This window comes from Oncorhynchus masou, chromosome 18 (assembly GCF_036934945.1).
Source record: "Oncorhynchus masou masou isolate Uvic2021 chromosome 18, UVic_Omas_1.1, whole genome shotgun sequence".
Lineage (NCBI taxonomy): Eukaryota > Metazoa > Chordata > Actinopteri > Salmoniformes > Salmonidae > Oncorhynchus > Oncorhynchus masou.
This window is the reverse complement of record NC_088229.1, coordinates 43,991,438-44,014,142: the sequence shown is the minus strand read 5'-3', so window position 1 is coordinate 44,014,142 and position 22,705 is coordinate 43,991,438. Positions and strand designations below refer to the sequence as shown.

Sequence of the window (22,705 nt, the reverse complement as noted above, 5' to 3'; positions counted from 1 at the left end):
AGGAAGTAACCGTCAGCATTTTAGCGACTATCTCTCTGCACCACAGTTCTCAGCTTGGGAGAGGGCACATTTTTAATACATTACTTTGGCAGCTCAAATTGCTTAAAAAGATGGGGTTCACACTATCTATAACTGTCCTTCTTTATCACACACAGCACACACACCCCCAGCACACACACATGCACAGACTCACACACAAATATGCAGGTGTTAACACACACAAACCTAAGGTCATTGCAGGGTGGAAAACAAAGAGCTGAGAAAAGGTATAAGAGTTTGTGGAATGTGTGTTAGGGCAGCCCTGTTATTCCCCACTGCTCTCTTGCTGTGGTTTAACCCTCCTACTATACCTGGGTTTCGCTATTCCCCTCCTTTCTGACCAAACCAGATAAGTCTGTGTAGTTTCAGACACAGATACTTGTCCTCTGGTACGAAGGCAGAAGCACGTATGTCCTGGAGACAGCCAGCCAAGACAAAATACATTATAGAATCACTGACCATCACATACAGTACTGTAATACAATGACCAAAGGACATGTAAAAAGCACACAGACAAAATTCACATTATCAGTGATGTCATTTGTAAGGTTCTACTCTCTAGTACACATCACCCTTCTCAGGGACACACTCACACTGTGGCTTAGATAAGCTCAAAGGCTTTATGACTACTTGTGTTGTATTACAAAATGTTCTGGCTTACCAACCTGAGAGGCTTTTGTTTTCATAATGTAAAGTAGATACGTATTGTTCTGCTCTCATGGAGAGATGTGACTGGGGAATGACGGTATACAATTGTCCCACAGCACTATAGGCCTTCAGTTAATTCAGATAGGTTTCCTTTCTTCATCTAGGCCAGTTATTCATCCGGTCTATCTATCTCTCTCGCGCGCCCGCCAAACACACACACACACACACACACACACACACACACACACACACACACACACACACACACACACACACACACACACACACACACACACACACACACACACACACACACACACACACACACACACACACACACACACACACACACACACACACACACACCTAATCCATCTGCACCCTATCCAAAGATAAGGTCAAATATCTGCTGGCATTTTATATCTGATGGATGTTTGATGTATGATATCACTGTTAGGAGATTGGTCCATCACTTTACATTCATGATAAACCAGATCCTAAATCCATAGTCGTTGCATTTACATTTTATCCAGATTGACTTAAAGTTAGTACATTCATCTTAAGATAGCTAGGTTAGACAACCACATATTATACTCACAATAAGTAAATGTTTTCCTCAATAAAGTAGCTATCAGCAAATTCAGCGCTATTAAGAAAAGACAAGTGCGAGCGTTAGTTCAAGAAGTCACTTACACATGAGGTTTGCATAGTTTGCAAGTAAGCATTCAGTACCTCTCTCCATCAATTGGTGTAGTGTAGGGCTACTTGACAAACATAGCATGAGATCCAATATTCAAACTTTGCCTCAACTTGGGGAATGGAAATTACATAAGAAAGAGACCCATTTACAGAGCGATAGGAGGAAGGAGAGAGAGAGAGAGAGAGAGAGAGAAAGAGAGAGAGAGAGAGAGAGAGAGAGAGAGAGAGAGAGAGAGAGAACACAAACCGACAGGACACGAGAGGAATCATGTTGGACAGTATAACACTGAGTGAGCCATTCGTCTCTTTATTGATGGTATGCTTGACTGCTTGTCCACAGTGCACAAGCCAGGTTTAAAACACGCAATACAGAGTCTGCTCACTTTACAGTACGACAAAGAGGAAAGAGGGGCACTGGGGTTTTCAGAGTACGGTACATAAATATGAGTGAGTTTATACATGCACATAGAGAGCCACTGAACAGTCCTCTGGTTATTTACAAGCTGGTGCCAGGGGGATTGGGGGATAGAGGGGGACAAGGCAAAAAACACTGTCTTAAAGGCTTTGCATGGTCAATCCGAGATCTAAAGTGACTGCCTCTGCGATGCAGCCTCCGCAGAACATCAGGGCTTTCATACTTCTTGAGTTTAGCGGAGCAGGGCAGAGCTATTGTGAAGGAAGTTGTCAAGAAAGTGAGTTTGTATTTATACAGGATGTACCGCCACCACCTACCATCAACCAATCATGTCAATGTGGAGCTATACGGAGCCCTCCGCATTGTTACAAAATTTGAGAGGCGCATGGCGATGTGGTAGGAAGATTGATTTGGCCTCTGCATGCCTCTGTATGCTCCGCAATTGCATCACACCCTCCATACGAAGCCTCCGACCACATTTTTGGATCAAGCTTAAATTAGCTTAGCCAGTACTTGTATTGTGGATATGGTTTCTATCACGTGACCAGAAGGGGCCGAGCAGGTGAGCAGTAGAAACAGGAAGTGGGAGTATATTCCTGGCCGCTGAGGGCAGAGTTGATAGAGGGGAGGGAGGGAGCAAGACCATACAGGAGCCAGGGACTAGCGATACATTGTCTGTAGAAACTGATTTAAGGCCAGTTTTGCGTTGTTTCCCAACATGGTGATTTGGGGAGGGGAAGCTGATCTTAGATCTGTGGTAAGTAATGTGCTAATCCTTTACAGTGGCTTCCTCTCTTCAGTTACTGGACAGGTCAAAACAACATTGGCAGGAACTCCACCCAGTCTACTAGTGGAAGAGGAACAAAATCCACCATATTGAATCGACTATCCAGTCAGATTAAGTGGCTTACAAAGGAGAGAGAGCAAAGAAAGAACATCATTTTTAAAAGAATGGGACATAGCAAGGGAGTAGGGTGTGTTTGGGGTGTGAGGAGTTTGGGAGGCTGATTGTGGGAGCTTCAGGTGGCCAGCCACAAGCATTCATTCACATCTCTTAAGTTAAAATTGAGTTATTTTAGTTAATGACACACGATAGTATACACACTGTACAATCACTACTGAGCTGCCACTGGGTCCACAGTGGTGGGGAGAGGGGGTATCTGCATGTGGGGTTCAATACGCTAACATTGAATACTGAAATAAAACACAGGGGCAACACAAACACACATACAGACAGACCGACAGGGGTTAATGGTTCACAGTCACACAATGTACAAGGAACTTCACCTTTTTACAAAATCATACAGGATCCATTTAATAAATGCCTTCGGCTATAATTCTAAACATTAAATCAAAGAGTTCTGTTCTTTTTGAACTGCAGAGAACACAGAGAGAAATATAACATAACCACACATACAATGGTGGCGGAGTTGGTGAAACAGGTGTGTATGTGTAATGTGTGTGTGTGTGTGTGTGAGTGTGTGTGTGTGTGTGAGAGAGAGAGAGATAGAGTGTGCGAATGAAAGAGAGAGCAAGTCTGTGTGTAAATGAAAGTGTGTCTGGTGGAGGAAAGGGTGAAGTGGCAGCAGAGGGGGGGAAATCTTCCCTACCTTCAAAGAAAATAAAAAGTGCAAAGGAAAAGTGAATTCAAGTAACTTGTGCTCTGTCCACAGGAGAGGGGTGAAAGGTGGGATGGGGGGGGGGGGTCCTGTGGTTTCAGCGGAGCCGCCCTATTGGCTTTCCCTGTGCTCCGTCAGGCTGAAGGGCGTGTCTGTGGGCGTTTCCCCGCGGGCGGCTCTAGAGAGAAGCTCCACCCACTTGGCCTGGACTTCTGTATCCTGGGCGCTGAACAGCAAAGCCTGCTGGGAGTGACTCAGCTGGAACGCGTGCTTAAGCTCAGACTTCTCTGTTGCCGATGGCGCTACCACGCTCACCTCAAACCCCGGAAGGGGTATGGCCCGTGCCCCGCGAGAGTCCTGAAGAGACACAACAAACATGCCAATCAGAGTCAAAAGGAAGCATAACAGTGCAGTTTTCCCCTCCTTTAATGCAGGGGGATAGATTTTATTTCATAAGGCACATGCATACAGTGCATTCGGAAAGTATTCAGACCCCACAACTTTTTCCTCAATTTATTGCGTTACAGACTTTTTCTAAAATGTATTAAATTAAATATTTCCCTCATCAATCTACACACAATACCCCATAATGACAAAGCAAAAAATGTTTTTCAGCAGCAGGGACTGGGAAACTAGTCAGGATCGAGGGGAAGATGAACGGAGCAATGAGATCCTTGATGAAAACCTGTTCCAGACCGCTCAGGACCTCAGACTGGGGCGAAGGTTCACCTTCCAACTGGGCAATGACCCTAAGCACACAGCCTAGACAACGCAGGACTGGTTTCGGGACAAGTCTCCGAATGTCCTTGAGTGGCCCAGCCAGAGCCCGGACTTGAACCGGATCGAACATCTCTGGAGAGACCTGAAAATAGCTGTGCAGAGACACTCCCCATCCAACATGACAGAACTTGAGAGGATCTGCAGAGCAGAATAGGAGAAACTCCCCAAATATAGGCAGTGGTGTAAGAACTACTTTAAGAACTACTTTCAAGTATTTTTACTTAAGTCGTCTTTTGGGGTATCTGCACCTATTACTATTTATATTTTTTTACAACTTTTACTTCACTACATTCCTAAAGAAAATAATGTACTTTTTACTCCATACATTTCCTTGACACTCAAAAGTACTGTTACATTTTATTTAGTTAGCAGGACAGAAAAATTGTCTAATTCACACAAGATAACATCACTGGTCATCCCTACTGTCTCTGATCTGGCGGACTCACCAAACAAAAACTTTGTTTGCAAATTATCTCTGATTGTTGGAGCATGCCCCTGGCTATCAATAAATTTAAAAATGAAAGAAAATGGTGCTGTCTGGTTTGCTTAATATAAGGAATTTTCAAATATTTATATTTTTACTTTTGATACTTTCAGTATATTTCAGTAATTACATTTACTTTGAAACATAAGTATATTTAAAACAATAATACTTTTAGATTTCTACTCAAGTAGTACTTTACTGGGTGACTTTCACTTTTACTTGAGTCATTGTCTATTAAGGTATCTTTACTTTTACTCCAGTATGACAATTGGGTACTTTTGCCACCACTGAATATAGGTTTGCCAAGCTTGTAATGTCATACCTAAGAAGACTTGAGGCTGTAATCGCTGCCAAGGGTGCTTCAAGTACTGAGTGAAGGGTCTGAATATTTCATATATTTTTCTATACATTTCTAAACATTTCTAAAAACCTGTTTTTGCTTTGTCATTATGGGGTATTGTGTGTAGATTGATGATGAAAAAAAACAGTTAAATACATTTTAGAATAAGGCTGTAACGTAACAAAATGTGGAAAAAGTCAAGGTGTCTGAATACAGTACTTTCCGAATGCACTGTAAGCTTCCTCCCCTCCCTCTCCTCTTTCCACAGTTTCTATCGAATCATACAAAAATGCTCATCTAACAATCATTAATCTTAATCTTTTGCCAGGGGATGTCAGCTTTCTGCCTGCCTGGGATTGTCGCAGAGAAAGGATTTTGTTGGGATTTTGGTCTCTAAAACGGAATGGGCAGAGGCGACAGTGACTAGTTTTCAGTAGCTTTTGGGGCTTTTACCAAATTGTGCCGGAAAATGGTTCACTACGCTGAGCTTTTAACACAATGCACATTAGTGACATCTACTGGTCGGCAATGAAAAACATTGTTTTATGTTCAAATAGACTTTTTTTCTACAAAATTCAGCAAATCTCTGTGGTGTGGCGGTTAGTTGCAGGTCTTAGTAGCCTACTATCAGTTACCATACAGGTTCGCAACCTTCCATCAAGCTTCCATTTTTGGCAGTCAAAAACTGTAAATCTATGGCATTATTTAGGATGCTTAAGACAGAAGCTTATACTTCACTAAATAAAACTAATTGTTTGCACAACAATGTGCAGAAAGTATGGTTTTACATAAAACAATTTTCTAAATAATATGACTTTGCTGGTATTCGACCCCATTTCCTGTCGTCTGAATGTTCTCTATCTGCTGAGCTACCTTTCAGCTATAATGTTCCATAAAAAAAAAATCCTAACTAAAATTGTAAGTAGGGTGTCAAGTAGAGGTCGGTGTTTGAAAGCAGCTTGGAATCGAAGAAAGCACCAGAACCACAGCGAAATCATTGGGGTCTCGTATTTGGCAACACACAGTTTGAAAAACCACGTGATCAAACGAACGTCATTGATGTCAAAGTAATGTTACTTTGAATCGAGCATCGGTACATTGTTTCGGATCAGTAGTGCTTTGAAAACTGCATTGGAGCATTGGCGCTCCGGTATCAATCGTCCCATCGCTAGTTTTCAGCCCTGGTTATGTCTGCATACTGTACCTATACTATACAGTGGTGGACAGTGGTGAAGCACCCTGACGAGAGGGAAGAAGGTTTCCCCTAACAGTTATTTTTCATTCCGTCCATGGTTAAAATTCCACCTAGCAAGTCCCCGCCACCTTTAAGAAGAGGCCCCAGAGTGCCACCTCTGGTCACACAGTGAAATAATAGAGTAATACCGCCATGGTAATTACTGTATAATAATAAAGTAATAATGCCATGGTAATTACATTGTAATAACAGAGTAATAACACAATGGTAATAACAGAGTAATAGCACCATGGTAATTATTGTAATAGAGTAACACCATGATATTTACAGTGTAATAGACTAATAACACTATGGGAATTACAGTGTAATAACAGTAATAACGCCATGGTAATTACAGCGTAATAATAGAGTAATAACACAATGGTAGTAACAGAGTAATAGCACCATGGTAATTAATGTAATAGAGTAACACCATGATAATTATAGTGTAATAGAGTAAAAACACTATGGGAATGTGTACAGTGTAATAACAGTTATACCGCCATGTTAATTACAGCATAATAATAGAGTAATAACACCATAACAATTACAGTTTATTAGAGTAATAACACCATGTTAATTAGAATGTAATAGAGTAATAACACCATGAAAATTACAGTCTAATAAGGGCGTAATACCACCATGGTAATTACAGTGTAATAATAGAGTTATAACACCATGGTAATTACAGCTTAGAGTAATAACCCCATGTTAATTACAGTGTAATAATAGAGTAATAACACCATGGTAAATACAGTTTATTAGAGTAATAACACAATGGTAATTACTGTTTATTACAGTAATGAAGCCATGGTAATTACAGTGTAACAACAAAGTAATACCGCCATGTAATTACAGTGTAATAATAGAGTAATAACATGGTAAATAGTTTATTAGAGTAATAACACCATGGTAATTACAGTTTATTATAGTAATAACACCATTGTAATTACAGTGTAATATAGTAATAACACAATGGTAATCACAGTTTATTAGCGTAATACCACCATGTCAATTGGTTTATCAGAGTATTAACACCATGGCAAAAAGTTTAATAATAGAGTAATAACGCCATGGTAATTACAGTTTACTCGAGTAATAAAACCATGCTAATTACAGTTTATTAGAGTAATAACACGATGGTAATTACAGTTTACTCGAGTAATAAAACCATGCTAATTACAGTTTATTAGAGTAATAACACGATGGTAATTACAGTTTACTCGAGTAATAACACCATGATAATTACAGTTTATTAGAGTAATAACACCATGGTAATTACAGTTTATTATATTAATACCATGTTAACCCTGTTTATTTGAGTAATACCACCATGGTAATTAGTTTAATAATAGAGTAATAACACCATGGTAATTACAAGTTTATTAGAGTAATAACACCATTACAATTACAGTGTAATAATAGAGTAGTACCATCACTGTAATTAGTTTATTAGAGTAATAACACCATGGCAATTCGCGTAATAATAGAGTAATAACAACATGGTAATTGCAGTTTATTAGAGTAATAACACCATGGTAAATACAGTTTACTAGAGTAATAACAACATGGCAATTAGAGTGTATTAATAGAGTAATACCACCATGGAAATAAGAGTAATACCATCATGGTAATTCGTATATTAGAGTAATAATGGCATGAAAATTAGCGTAATAATAGAGTAATAACACCATGGTAATTACAATGTAACAGATGAATAAAGCCATGGTAATTACAGCTTATTAGAGTAATAACACCATGGTAATTACAGTTTTAGAGTAATAACACCATTGTAATTAGTGTAATAGAGTAACTACACCATGGCAATTACAGTGTAATGGCAGAGTAATAACACCATGGTAATTACAGTTTATTAGAGTAATAACACCATGGTCATTTGTTTATTAGAGTAATAATACCATGGTAATTAGTGTAGTAATAGAATAATACCACCATGGTAATTAGTTTAATAACACCATGGTAATTACAGTGTAATAACAGAGTAACAGCACCATGGTAATTACAGTTTATTAGGGTAAAAACACCATGGTAATTACATTTCACTAGAGTAATAACACCATGGTAATTACAGTGTAATAATAGAGTAATACCACCATGGAAATGTGTTTATTAGAGTAATAACACCATGGTAATTACAATGTAACAGAGTAATAACACCGTGGTAATTAATGATTATTAGAGTAATAACAACATGGTAATTACAGTTTATTATAGTAATAACACCATGGTCATTTGTCTATTTGAGTAATAACACCATGGTAATTAGTGTAATAATGGAGTAATAACACCATGGTAATTAGTTTAGCAATGGAGTAATAACACCATGGTAATTTGTTTATTAGAGTAATGACACCATGGTAATTACATTGTAATAGAGTAATAACACCATGGTAATTAGTTTATTAGAGTAATAACGCCATGGTAATTACCGTGTAATAAGAGTAATATCACAATTGTAATTACGGCGTAGAATGAGTAATATCACCATGGTAATTACAGTGTAGTAATAGAGTAACAATGACATGGTAATAACAGTGTAATAATAGAGTAATAATCAAGTAATAACACCATGGTATTAACAGTGTGACAGTCAGCCAGCTGAGCAGCAGAAGCTCCATCTGAGGTCAGATTGAGGACAGACAAATCCCCCTGACCCAAATCTACTGAGTACAGACAGTGGGAACACACATGACAAGGACACAGACTTTACAGTACAGACGGTGTAAAGCACATTGACACACAAAATATCATTGATGGGATGAAAAATAACTGACCCTGTGTCAGTTGTTAGGGGAAACCTCTACCTACATATACAGGTGACCTGGGCATGGAGACAGGATGTAGACAAGACAGCGGTACAAAGACACTAATAAACAGACAGACAGACAGGAACACAGACACAGATAAAGACAGACACAGGTGTCCTTACCTGTCCGCTGGTCTGCAGGTAGAGCACCAGTGGTTCAGTCTTGGTGATGGCCACCCAGGTCTTGGTCCAGCTCTTGCCCTTCTCCTGCACCTGCAGCTGGGCACACAGCAGACAGTTGTCCCCCGACAGAGACACCTGCTTCTGGAGAGACAGAGACACACACACAGGAGGCAGAGTTAAAGGCCCAGTCCCAAAGTTGATCTACTGCAGTGGGTGCCAATACTCAAATAATATTCTATAGTTCAACACAATTACAGTAGCTCTTTCCCCATGCACAAACCAACATTTGGAATTGGAATTCACTTTCACTGTCAATTCTACTTTCAATTCAAAGTGATAATCAGCCTGGACGTTTAAGGGGCACTCGAGTATAAATGTCTGGGACATTCGCTTACATAACAAACCTGGTGTCCAGCATACAGGAAACATTTATTGGGAGATTTGGACATGGACAGGTGTTCATGCTGCTGCCCCACTGTTACTGAGGTGGTGCTGTAGCCCCCCCCCCCCCCCCCCTTGATGGGAAATAATACCACTGCAGATCACTGTCATTATGGTACTGCTACTGTGAAAGATCTAGTTTGTGCGTATGAGACAGTATAACCCCAAGACAGACAGATTAGACTGCTCAGTTGCTGCATCATAGGCATGAAGTGTAGAGACTACTTACTCAGCAGGGTCTGCTGCTTTCCACTAAGCCCCTTAACTAGTCATGGTACTTGTTCTCAAATAGAGGTTACTTAATATTGCTGTGTGTGTGTGTGTGTGTGAGTGAGTGAGTGAGTGAGTGAGTGAGTGAGTGAGTGAGCGAGTTTCTTAGCGGTTTCTTTTACAGCAGCACTGTGGGCTTGATAGACATGGATAATGATACAATAAAACAAATATATTACAGTATATTATAGAGATATTGTTCAGGATTGCTTACAGGCTTTAAGACACAACGATCTGCTTCATCCTGGTCTCTGTTATACACTGTGCTCTACACAAGCAGTCTATTGAACACTAGTTCACCTTGACTCCTGGTACACACACAGAGATGGATCTTATTGAGCCGTGCAGACTATAGACTGTGTGTACCACTGTTCTATTTCTCTAGTGTGTGTGTGTGTGTGTGTGTGTGTGTGTGTGTGTGTGTGTGTGTGTGTGTGTGTGTGTGTGTATGTGTGTGTTTAGGCCCAAATACCCATAAAAAAACACCTGAGTCTAGACAGCCTGAAACGGACACAGATAAGAATGTGTGTTTGATTGATAGAGGTGCATGATGCTCTGTGGGCCTGTCTGGGCTGGGCTCTGTCTTCTCTGTCATGCTGGTGCAACTAACGTGCTTATGCCGCTCTCTCCAGAGGCTGCAATTGAGATAGTGTGCCCGCTGCTAACCTCCATCCTCAAACTCCCTTCCTCAGACCTGCTCTGCTGGGAGTCCACTCTGTGCAGCCTGTCCATGCTAGCATCTCAACAACACTGTGCATTATACAATATAAGTATGATGTTTGATTGTCTTATGTTGTTTGAGAGGGGAAGCCAAAAGGAAGTCTCTGGATGGACTTTTTTTTTTATTAAGTTATATTCTACTCTTTTCTATAGTATAAGCTGAGAGTCGGTCCTTACCTCGGCTGTAGCTTTCCTCTTCAGCTCTACTGGGGCCCCTGCAGGCCCCTCAGGGCCCTGGCTAGTCTCGAAGCACTCGGGACACACACGACACGTCTTATTCTCCAACATCTTAGAGCATTTACCACAGATGGCCTGCAGAGGGAGGGGAAGAGTGAAAGAGGAATGGAGAGAGAAAAAAATATATTTAGACAACTGAAAATCAATTATACAAGGACATCAACTGATGAAAATGCAGCACCCTGGCACTAACTGTTCCAGCCCCCAACCTCCTCTCCCTCTCTGTGCTCACCGCTCCACAGGCTTTGCAGTGGTGCTTGCGCTTGGTAAAGTTGAAGCTCTCGTTGCAGCCTTTACATGTCTCCTTTTCCTTCTTCTTGGAACTTTTCTGGAAAACAGAGAAACACATACAAACAATGTATCAAGATCTGTCCAATCACAAGGTCATCTTGTCTCAATACATCTTGGTGTTACCTAAGTAACCCTGCCCTGAAATAGTTGGATGATTTCCCCACTCTCTCTGTTATCTACCCTATTCTTTCTCTCCCACTCCCAACATCTTCCTCTATAAACAAAAAGTGAAAATAGAAGCCCCTCCCTCTGCTCTCTCAGACTGGGGCATAGATAGCCCCACCAGCCGTTTAGCACATTTGCATTGTGGTAGGGAGTGTGATATTCACCCCCTGATCGTGTCTCATCTCTCCACAGCCACCCCCCACCGCTACTAGAGAGTGAGCTAGTGATGCTATCCCCATAGAGAAGACAACATGCTATTTATACCTCTCTGCAGCCTACTGTGTGGATTATAGATCCACTACCATTGTAACACTACCATTGTAACACAACCATTGTTTTGCTACCTCAAACACAGACAGACATCCAGGCTTTAGAATAGGAGAGATCAATGTACTTCTTGTTATGAACTCAGTCATTTGTGGTACAATGTATTCACATTATATTGCCCATTGTATGGTTTATATTACTATGTGGGGGCGATGCCATTCATGCTGTAGCAAAGAAAGATACATGCTCTTCAAATCGAAAGCAGAGTCAGTAACACAACAGCATCAGGCAATAGAGCCTGAGGAAATGTATTGTGTTAGGACGTTTGACACCTACCCTTTCTTGCAGTCTTTCACTGTCTGAGTCTACGGATGTGCTGCTCCAGGGACCCTGAGAAGAGAAGAACATGAATACCTGATCAGAGTGACATATTTAACCCTGCGAGAGATGTATGAGTTATATTGAAAGTACATCCAGTGTTATTACATGGCTAGCACTTCATTTCAGGTGTCAACATATCACTAACAAAGCTCTCTGAATATTACCTAAAGCTGCTGTGTGTGTTTGTCCCCACTAGATGACAGCCATGCCTCAGAGACAGACAGTAGGCCTGGCATGTGTTCCTACTTTGGCCTGTGTCCAGGTCCAGCCAGCCCAAAGTGGGTCAGTGGAGATTCAGAAGAGATTTTTGTACAGTGTGCATGAGGGCTTCCCCTATTAGGTCATGAGAGAGTGTCAGGGAACTAAAGACAGACCCTGACAGTGTGTGTGTTCGTTTGTGTGGGTGTGCAATGGAATAAAGAGCTCCTTCATAAGTACACATGTTTGTGTGTTTGTGTGTGTATGTGTGAGTTAAGTAAGAGCTTCTTTGTGTGTCTATCAGTGTCTGCAGTGAGGGACACGTGACACACACGGCTGTGTGTGTGTGTGTGTGTGTGTGTGTGTGTGTGTGTGTGTGTGTGTGTGTGTGTGTGTGTGTGTGTGTGTGTGTGTGTGTGTGTGTGTGTGTGTGTGTGTGTGTGTGTGCGCGCGCGTGTTGTGTGAGGATAGGTGCTTTGTCAGACAAAGACCTGACGGTGACACACTTTCTGACAAAGCCATAGTGATTTCTTATTGATATATACGTGCATAGAGATGGTTAACGCATGGCTTGACAGAGAGAAAAGAAAGAAACACAGACAGACTGACTGACCGGTGAGTCTGGCAGGTGGTCTTCGTCCCTGGAGAAGGAGCTATTGAAGGCTTTGTTAAAGGTCTCACTGTTCTGCTTGTGCTTCTCTATGGTGGCCAGGATCACCTGGAAGTGGAAGGGATGGGGGAGAGGGAAACAGGAGAAGGTGGAGGGGAGAGAAGGAGGGGAGATAAGCCGTTAACAGTTTCAGACCGTTAAAATATTCTTCACTGGTTTACCGTAAAAGTGAAGAGGCAGTGAAGTCACAGATTTTACAATGGGAGAAATTCTACAACAATCTACAGCCCCTTGGGAGAGAGACAGAGAGAGACAGAGAGAGTGACAGGGAGAGAGAGGGCCTCTGTTAAAGAGAGCTAATATTAATAATATTCATGTCAGTCTCTCCTGGCTGAAAGTGGAGGAGAGATTGACTTCATCACTACTTTTATTTGTGAGGTATTGCCATGTTGAATGTACCGAGCTGTCTGTACTACATAGAGCCATGACTACATGGAACTCTATTCCATATCAAGTAACTGACGCAAGCAGTAAAATTTGACTTAAAAAAACAGATTAAAAAACACCTTATGGAACAGCGGGGACTGTGAAGCAACACAAACATTGGCACACACACACACACAATAACATACGCACTATACATACGCATAGATTTAGTCAAGTAGATATGTGGTAGTGGTGGAGTAGGGGCCTGAGGTCACACAGTGTGTTGGGAAATCTGTGAATGTATTCTAATGTTTAAAAATGGTATAAACTGCCTTAATTTGCTGGACCTCCATAATAAATACAAATACAAAGAGAGGAGAGGAGAACAAAGAGAGCAACATTGTTGTCGTCTGGACTGACCCTGTTATACAGAGATGACATCAGCCATGACATCAGAGGGACAAATGTATCAGGGACCTCTGATCCAGCCTAGTGGTCTGTGTCAGAGACTGGCCTCTCTATTGCACTAACAGAGAGTGTGTGTGTGTGGGTGTGTGTATGTCTGTGTGTGTAGTGAGCACTGTATTTATGTGTGAATAATAGACTGTGTATGACCAATCTTTGTGCAGCTCTCTCCAAAGTCTCGGGAAACCACACGTTCCTCTGTGTCCTTCAGAATGCCGAAGGGCCCTTCCACTCCTTTCCACACACTCCCAGACCCCCTGCCTGGCACACACTCCTCCCCTCCAGCCAACAAGCCCTTTTAACCAGCTTTAGTTAGCTGTAATGGGCTAAATGAGCTTTAATGAGCAGCTTAACGAGAGGAAACAATTTCCCAACTCAGTATGGCAGTGTGGAGGAAAGCCGCAGTAACACGAATACTGTTCCTAATACACAAATCCCTTATTAAAAAAACATTCCATGTTAGTGTTGGTCTGGTATTCCTGACCTGTATCCAGTCTTCCTTTTCCTCAGCCGTCCTGAAAAAACAGAGGGATTGTTTCAACAACAGCCCTCTAGCTATTAATACTTCAATGAGTTCCCGCTGTGCCTGCAATGTTGTGTTTCTGTTACAAAAAAAAAGGCACAGTTCTACAGTTCTCCGATGTAATTGCTCCATAGTTCTTACCTGGCCTGTAGCTCTAGTGAGCGCTGCTTGCCGATGATGGCGAACGTGTGAGGGAGGTTCTGCTTCACGTTCTCTTGCACCTGAAGCCGCAGAGGAGAACAGTACCACTTTACCTCTGAGATACTCAAGAGCAATGGCCCTTCTACGCGTCACCCATTCAGAATAGAAGGAAATTAGGAGCAAGAGAAGAGAAGATGAGTGGCTTCCGTTACCTCTTTCCTGACCTCCATCCCAGCGATGTCGATCCTCTCTCTCACACTGAACTTCTGCCCCATCAGCCTCAGCTTGGGAACGCAGTACAGCACCATGTTGTTGAACTGCAGCACGGACACACAGAGAGAAGGGACAACGGATGAGAATACACAGTAAATAGACACATGAATACACACACACTTTGATGTAGTCCCATTCCTACACATTCTCTTCATTCCAACTCCTTCTGCCACTCACCAGGTAGAGGTATCGGTCCTGGGCCGTCCCATTCTTGGCAGACATCTTCTTGATGTGTCCTTCTTTGATGAGCTCATTGGCTGGGTTCACAATGTCCTCCTCGCCCCCCAGTCTCTCATAGACCTGCAGCAGTTTGTTCATCTTCTCCTGAGGAACACCAAGGATATGGAACAATGTGAAACACACACATACAAAGCAAAATTATACATTCATTGAAGTCAGGGGAAGTAAAACAGTTGAGACAGAATAAGACACGATAAGTCACACCAGAGGGCAGAAGTGTGACTGTGTGTGTGTGTGTGTGTGTCATAGAGACAGAATTCACTCTTCTGCAGGCTGTGAAACTAGTGGCAGGAAACGGCAGCTTCCTGTCTGCACTGAAGCACCCTCCCTCCCAGCAAGTCGTCGCATCCAACGCAGTTTGGACCGTGAAGGACGCTGGCTAGTTCTGCGAGCTATTCCCAAGGAGAGTAACCACTGTCATCTGGGGAACTATTCAAATGTGTTGTGTTTGGGTCTTTGCACAGTCGTTTCATTATTCAGGCCATGTGATGTTTATTGCAATTTTTTTTTAAATCATCAACACGTTTTAAGTGCATTGTATCCACATTTGTGGTTGTATTGTGTTTTTAAATGGTCAAATAAAATCAATCAATCAATCAAAACTCTCTCCCTCCTCCCCACACTGTTGTGAACGACAACACCACCATTGTGAAAACCATGAAAAGTAGGAGAAGTATGTCAGAGAGATTCACAGATGGAGGGAACAGAGAGGGGAGGGAAGGCTCCAAGCAGGAAAAAAACATCATCTTACCATTTTCCTGATGGCAGCATTGGAGTGGTTGGCTGCTGTGGATATGAGCTCCAGTGCTTCTATAAAACACACACAGACAGTGTTACACCTGTCTGCAGCAACTCTACATAACCATGCATCAGCCCTACACACTTGAAACACTCACTGTTCATACACTAAGTGCATAAAACATTAGGAGTTGCACCCCCCCTTTTGCCCTCAGAACAGCCTCAATTCATTGGGGCGCGGACTCTTACAAGGCGTTGAAAGCGCTCCACAAGGATGTTGACTCCAAAGCTTGGCCCATGCCGACTCCAAAGCGTCCCACATTTGTGTCAAGTTGGCTGGATGTACTTTTGGTGGTTGACCATTCTTGATTCATGCGGGAAACTGTTGAGCGTGAAAAACCCAGCAGCGTTGCAGTTCTTGAGACACTCAAACCAGTGCCCCTGGCACCTACTACCATACCCCGTTCAAAGGCACTTAAATATTTTGTCTTGCCCATCCACCCTTTGAATAACAACATCAATAAGGAATCATACGTTTCACCTGGATTCACCTGGTCAGTCTATGTCATGGAAAGAGCAGGTGTTCCTAATGTTTTGTATCCTCATTGCATATACGACTCCTAGTAATTGAATTGAATTGAATACTGTGACAAATGGGTCAGTGTCCAACCTTTCACTGCAGCCAGCCTGTGCATCATCAGGCTGTGGGCCAACTGTAAATTACCACACTAGCTTGTAGAGTGGCTAGTATGGGTCCTAGTTTAGGAAGGGTAGTGAGGGACATGTTTGTGTTACACAGACAGCGAGAGTGGTAAAACCTCTCCTACCATGTACATTACCCAACATCAGAGACACACATTCTACATTAAACACACACACATTTAACACACACTGCATTAAAGTCATGAACCACATAAACAGAGCTGACGTTCCCCTCTACATGACCAGTCGTAGGAGAGTCCTGACACACCACGGCGGATTATGCAGGCTTTACCTAGACATTACTTCAAACAGGTACAGTACAAGGTTATGGTAAGGTCACAAGACATGGAGCTTGTAGAGTGGCTAGTATGGCTCCTAGTTTATGAAGGTTACCGAGGGACAAACAGACAGACAGACAGGTAATGAGTGGGTGAGCAGTGTGTAGGTACAGACAGACGGGCGGACGGTCAGACAGACATACTCTCCGTGTCCTTCCTGTCCAGTGCATCATCAGGCAGTTTCTTTAGATAGTCCTTGAGCAGGAGTTCGTAGCGTGGAATCCTCTGCACAGGCTCCAACATGTGGTGCTGTAGAGTCAGGTTCCCACACACATCCTGCTTCTGTGGGGATAGAACACACAGCAACACGGTTACGCATACAGTACTGTAAACATACTGTAGGTACACCACACTTCAATTCAGAGATAACAACAGCATACATTACCATATATACACATTGATTCTGTGGGAGATGTCACCTACTTGTATGTTCTGGACCACACTCTTGAACTGTGATGACCTCTGGCTCCAGGTGTTGACCAGGTCCATAGCACGGTCAAAGTTCTTCACGTACTCTCCATACATCTTCATAAACGGAGCCAGCTTCTGGAGGATGTCTCCAATACGTGGGTTTGAGTCCCTAACACACAGAACACACACCCGCCCATAGGGCTTAAATCTCTCTCTAAAAAAATGTTTTTTAAAAACTCATGGTCAATTTCCATGTCTATTTTTGTACTGTACTCCGAACTTAGAGTATACTTGCAGTACACATTCCATTCAATGCAAAATTACAATATGGAATTCACAGAAAGAGTAACCTACAGTACATTTACTGCTTAATGTGCGCAGAAGGCGACATGTGGAATCCCTCTACATCATTTGAAACAATAATCTCTAGACAGAGAGAGACTAGCGTTGGCACACACACTTTTGGTAAATTTACTCCCAGCAGATGAAGACAGGTCGGATAATGCCCCCATTCTACCAGCCTGCCCCCCCCCCCCAACTGCAACCCAGCTGTCAGAGTTCTACATCCAAAACACATACTGACCATTGCAGAATTATCACTATTCAGTAATGAGAGAGAATAGAAGAGAAGAGAGAGCGCGCGAGAGGGAGAAGCATCTAAGCAGAAACCCAATATCACATAGGTGTTGTTTGAAGAAGATTTTGCATCCTACTGCACAGTCTTGATCAGAGTGCCAAGTCTAGGTCCAAAAGGCTCCTTAACACCTTCTACCCCAAGCCACAAGACTGCTGAACAATTAATCAAATGGCCACCCGGACTATTTGCATTGACCCCCCCTTTGTTTTTACACTGTTGCTACTCACTGTTTATCATCTATGCATAGTCATTTTACCCCTACCTAAATGTATAAATTACCTCGACTAACCTGTACCCCTGCACATTGACTCAGTACCGGTACCACCTGTATATAGCCTCATTATTGTTATTTTATTGTGTTACGTTTTTATTTTAATATTTTTTGTTGTTGCCCTTTTTCTCCCCAATTGGTAGTTACAGTCTTGTCCCATCGCTGCAACTCCCGTACAGACTCAGGAGAGGTGAAGGTCAAGAGCCATGCGTCCTCCGAAACACAACCCAGCCAAGCCACACTGCTTCTTGACACAATGCCCGCTTAACCTGGAAGCCAGCCTGTTGGAGGAAACACTGTACACCTGGTGACCATGTCAGCGTGCATTGCACCCAACCAACCACAGGAGTCACTAGTGCGCGATGGGACAAGAACATCCCTGCCGGCCAAAACCTCACCTAAGCCAGACGACGCTGGGCCAATTGTGCGCCACCCCATGGGTCTCCTGGGCGCGGCAGGCTGCGACAGAGCCTGGACTCGAACCCAGAATCTCTAGTGGCACAGATAGCACTAAGATGCAGTGCCTTTGGCTAAGGTGTATGTAAACTTCCAACTTCAACTGTATATATATATATATATATACATACAGTATATTGTATATATATATATATACATATATATATACAGTATATATATATAGTATATATATATATATAGTATATATATATAGTTTACATACACCTTAGCCAAATACATTTAAACTCAGTTTTTTACAATTCCTGACATTTAATCCTAATAAAAACGCCCTGTTTTAGATGAGCTAGGATCACCACTTTATTTAAAAAATCTGAAATGTCAGAATAAAAGTAGAGAGAATAACTTATTTCAGCATTTTCTTTCATCACATTCCCAGTGGGTCAGAAGTTTACATACACTCAATTAGTATTTGGTAGCATTGCCTTTAAATTGTTTAACTTGGGTCAAACTTTTCCGGTAGCCTTCTACAAACTTCCAACAATAAGTTGGGTGAAATTTGGCCCATTGCCCCTGACAGAGCTGGTGTAACTGAGTCAGGTTTGTAGGCCTCCTTGCTCGCACACGCTTTTTCAGTTCTGCCGACAAACTTTCTATGGGATTAAGGTCAGGGCTTTGTGATGGCCACTCCAATACCTTGACTTTGTTGTTCTTAAAACATTTTGCCACAAATTTGGAAGTATGCTTGATGTTACTGTTCAATTGGGTAGACACATTTGCGACCAAGCTTTAACTTCCTGACTGATGTCTTGAGATGTTGCTTCAATATATCCACATAATTTGCCTCATGATGCCATCTATTTTGTGAAGTGCACCAGTCCCTCCTGCAGCAAAGCACCCCCACAACATGATGCTGCCACCCCTGTGTTTCACATTTGGGCTGGTGTTCTTCGGCTTGCAAGCCTCCCCTTTTTTCTCCAAACATAACAATGGTCATTATGGCCAAACAGTTCTATTTTTGTTTCATCAGACCAGAGGACATTTCTCCAAAAAGTACGATATTTGTCCCCATGTGCAGTTGCAAACCGTAGTCTGGCTTTTTTATGGCGGTTTTGGAGCGGTGGCTTTTTCCTTGCTGAGCGGCCTTTCAGGTTATGTTGATATAGGACTCATTGTACTGTGGATATAGATACCTTTGTACCTGTTTCCTCAAGTACCTTCACATGGTCCTTCGCTGTTCTTATGGGTTTGATTTGCACTTTTCACACCACAGTACATTCATCTCTAGGAGACAGAACGCGTCTCCTTCCTGAGCGGTATGACGGCTGCGTGGTCCCATGATGTTCATACTTGCGTACTATTGTTTGTACAGATGAACGTGGTACCTTCAGGCGTTTGGAAATTGCTGCCAAGAATGAACCAGACTTGTGGAGGTCTACCATTTTTTTCCTGAGGTCTTGCCCGATTTATTTTGATTTTCCCATGATGTCAAGCAAAGAGGCACTGAGTTTGAAGGTTGGGCTTGAAATACATCCACAGGTACACCTCCAATTGACTCAAATGATGTCAATAAGCCTATCAGAAGCTTCTAAAGTCATGACATAATTTTCGGGAATTTTCCAAGCTGTTTAAAGGCACAGTCAACTTAGTGTATGTAAACTTCTGACCCACTGCAATTGTGATACACTGAATTATAAGTTAAATAATCTGTCTGTAAACAATTGTTGGAAAAATGACTTGTGTCATGCACAAAGTAGATGTCCTAACCGAGTTTGTTAACAAGAAATTTGTGGAGTGGTTGAAAAACAAGTTTTAATGACTCCAACTCAAGTGTACGTAAACTTCCGACTTCAACTGTATATATATATATATGAAACATTTTTTAGTTTATTTAGTAAATATTTCCTTAACTCTTATTTTCTTAAATCTGCATTGTTGGTTAAAGGGCTTGTAAGTAAGCATTTCAAGGTAAGGTCTACCGTGCATGTGATAAATAACATTTAATTTGATTTGCTAATAGAACCATATGACGTTAAGGAAACACTATTACAACATTGTCCCTGCTCTCCTCACCATTCTCCAGTGATGCGTGTCTTGAGCTCAGGGAGCAGGAACTTGTGGTGGAAGCAGTAGATGGAGGAGATGTTGGAGAAGATCCCCGTTATCACGTCCTGAGGGATTCCAGCTTCAGTCAGCTTAGTGCAAAATACCTACAAACAACAGGAGAACAATGGTAGAAATTATATCAAACACACAGTAACATTACTAACTACATGACTATAAACGATATAACAAACCATGGGCTCCTTGATCGAATAATGTATGATGGTTAGATCTGTCTGTCATCATCAGGTCCGTGACCTTTCACTTCCCTGTCAGTCACCCAACCACAGGCCTGCGTGCACCTGAGTTTCCGTGACAAACGGTACCAATGTGAGGGAGCAGAGGCTTGACAAAAACAGGAAGCAGCTCTGAGATTAGCCTACTGTCTGTGCCAGCACATATCCTTTTGTCTGTAGTCATGTAATTGACTGTCAACTTCAACAACAAATATGGATATCTCACACCAGATATAAAACAATATGAATATGGCCTAATATGGGAGGAGTAGGCCTTCACTAAGGACAGTGAATTCGGAAAGTATTCAGACCCCTTGACTTTTTCACTATTTTCTTTTTTACGTTACAGACTTATTCTAAAATTGATTAAATAGTGTTTTCCCCTCATAAATCTACACACCCAATAATGACAAAGAAAAACAAGATTTTTATAAATGTTTGCAAATGTATATAAAAAAAAACTGAAATATCACATTTACATAAGCATTCAGACCATTTACTCAGAACTTTGTTGAAGCACCTTTGGCAGCGATTACAGCCATGGAGTCGTCTTGGGTATGACGCTTCAAGCTTGATACACCTGTATTTGGGGAGTTTCTCCCATTCTTCCCTGCAGATCCTCTCAAGCTCTGTCAGGTTGGATTGGGAGCGTAGCTGGCCAACTATTTTCAGGTCTCTCCAGAGATGTCCGATCGGGTTCAAGTCCGGGCTCTGGCTGGGCCACTCAAGGACATTCAGAGACTTGTCCCGAAGCCACTCCTGTGTTGTCTTGGCTGTGTGCTTAGGGTTGTTGATCTGTTAGAAGGTGAACCTTCACCCCAGTCTGAGGCCCTGAGTGCTCTTGAACAGGTTTTCATCATCAAGAATCTCTCTGTACTTTGCTCCGTTCATCTTTCCCTTGATCATGACTAGTCACCCAGTCCCTACAGCTGAAAACCACCACAGAATGCTGCCACCACTAGACTTCACTGTAGGGATGGTGACAGATTTCCTCCAGACGTGACGCTTGGCATTCAGGCCAAAAAGTTCAATGTTCGTTTCATCAGACCTGAGAAGCAAGATTCTCTGCTCTGATGAAACGAACATTGAACTTTTTGAGAGTCCTTTAGGTGCCTTTCGGGCAAACTCCTAGCGGGCTGTCATGTGCCTTTTACTGAGGAGTGTCTTCGGTCTACCATAAAGGCTAGATTGGTGAAGTGCTGCAGAGATGGTTGTCCTTCTGGAAGGTTCTCCCTTCTCCACAGAGGAACTCTGGAGCTCTGTCAGAGTGACCATCGGGTTCTTGGTCAACCTTCTCCCACGATTTCTCAGTTTGGTCGGGCGGCCAGCTCTAGGAAGAGTTGGTGGTTCCAAACTTCTTCCATTTAAGAATGATGAAGACTATTGTGTTCTTGGGGACCGTCAATGTTGCAGAAATGTTATATATGTTTTATGTTTTAATACATTTCCAAAAATGTCCAAAAACCTGTTTTCACTTTGTCTTTATGGGGCATTGTGTGTTGATTGATGAGGAAAAAAATAATTTAATCAATTTTAGAATAAGGCTGTAACGTAACAAAATGTGGAGAAAGGGAAGGGGTCTGAATACTTTCCGAATGCACTGTATGTGTTTTACCATGACTTGGTGTGTATGTGTAGCACATGGAGATGTGTGCAACTTACTCATCAGCCTTAAGTGTCCACATTTGCGCTAGCAACAGGTAGAGGCACTTGAGGGAGAACGGTAAACGTGTGTTCATGAAGCTGAGGCCCCAGGTTCAAGCCAAGTATGTGCCGAATCGGGAAGAAGTGGTACTCTCTAAGCAAGCAGTCTGACGTCCTTTGCATGCGGTTGTGTTTTTCAGAGTACACAACCCACTCTGTGTGAGTGTGTGCATACCTGGTCTAGGAGGTTGAGTCTTTTGACGTAGGCCTCCTCAGTGTGAAGGAGCTCTCTGGCGATGTTCAGTAACCTCTGTGTCTCTGAGTACTGAGGGAGAGAAGTGGACACAAACAGTCA

The 22,705-nt window shown here is 42.2% G+C and overlaps 1 protein-coding gene across 3 annotated transcripts in view; it reads right to left on the bottom strand.

The window, feature by feature from the left end:
• Positions 1-1,652: 1,652 nt before the first annotated feature.
• LOC135504673 (FYVE, RhoGEF and PH domain-containing protein 3-like) overlaps positions 1,653-22,705 on the bottom strand; it is a 102,034-nt gene continuing 80,981 nt past the window's right edge. For all 3 annotated transcript variants that reach the window (XM_064923444.1, XM_064923443.1, XM_064923445.1), the window contains 15 exons: positions 22,586-22,675; positions 20,441-20,577; positions 17,058-17,214; positions 16,778-16,916; positions 15,608-15,666; positions 14,794-14,940; positions 14,556-14,660; positions 14,344-14,423; positions 14,164-14,194; positions 12,792-12,896; positions 11,936-11,989; positions 11,109-11,204; positions 10,817-10,951; positions 9,209-9,349; positions 1,653-3,777 (listed from right to left, as the gene is read on the bottom strand). In XM_064923444.1, coding sequence (XP_064779516.1) covers positions 3,532-3,777; positions 9,209-9,349; positions 10,817-10,951; positions 11,109-11,204; positions 11,936-11,989; positions 12,792-12,896; positions 14,164-14,194; positions 14,344-14,423; positions 14,556-14,660; positions 14,794-14,940; positions 15,608-15,666; positions 16,778-16,916; positions 17,058-17,214; positions 20,441-20,577; positions 22,586-22,675 — 1,722 coding nt within the window. In that variant the 3' untranslated portion in view covers positions 1,653-3,531. The remainder of the gene's footprint in view (positions 3,778-9,208; positions 9,350-10,816; positions 10,952-11,108; positions 11,205-11,935; positions 11,990-12,791; positions 12,897-14,163; positions 14,195-14,343; positions 14,424-14,555; positions 14,661-14,793; positions 14,941-15,607; positions 15,667-16,777; positions 16,917-17,057; positions 17,215-20,440; positions 20,578-22,585; positions 22,676-22,705) is intronic.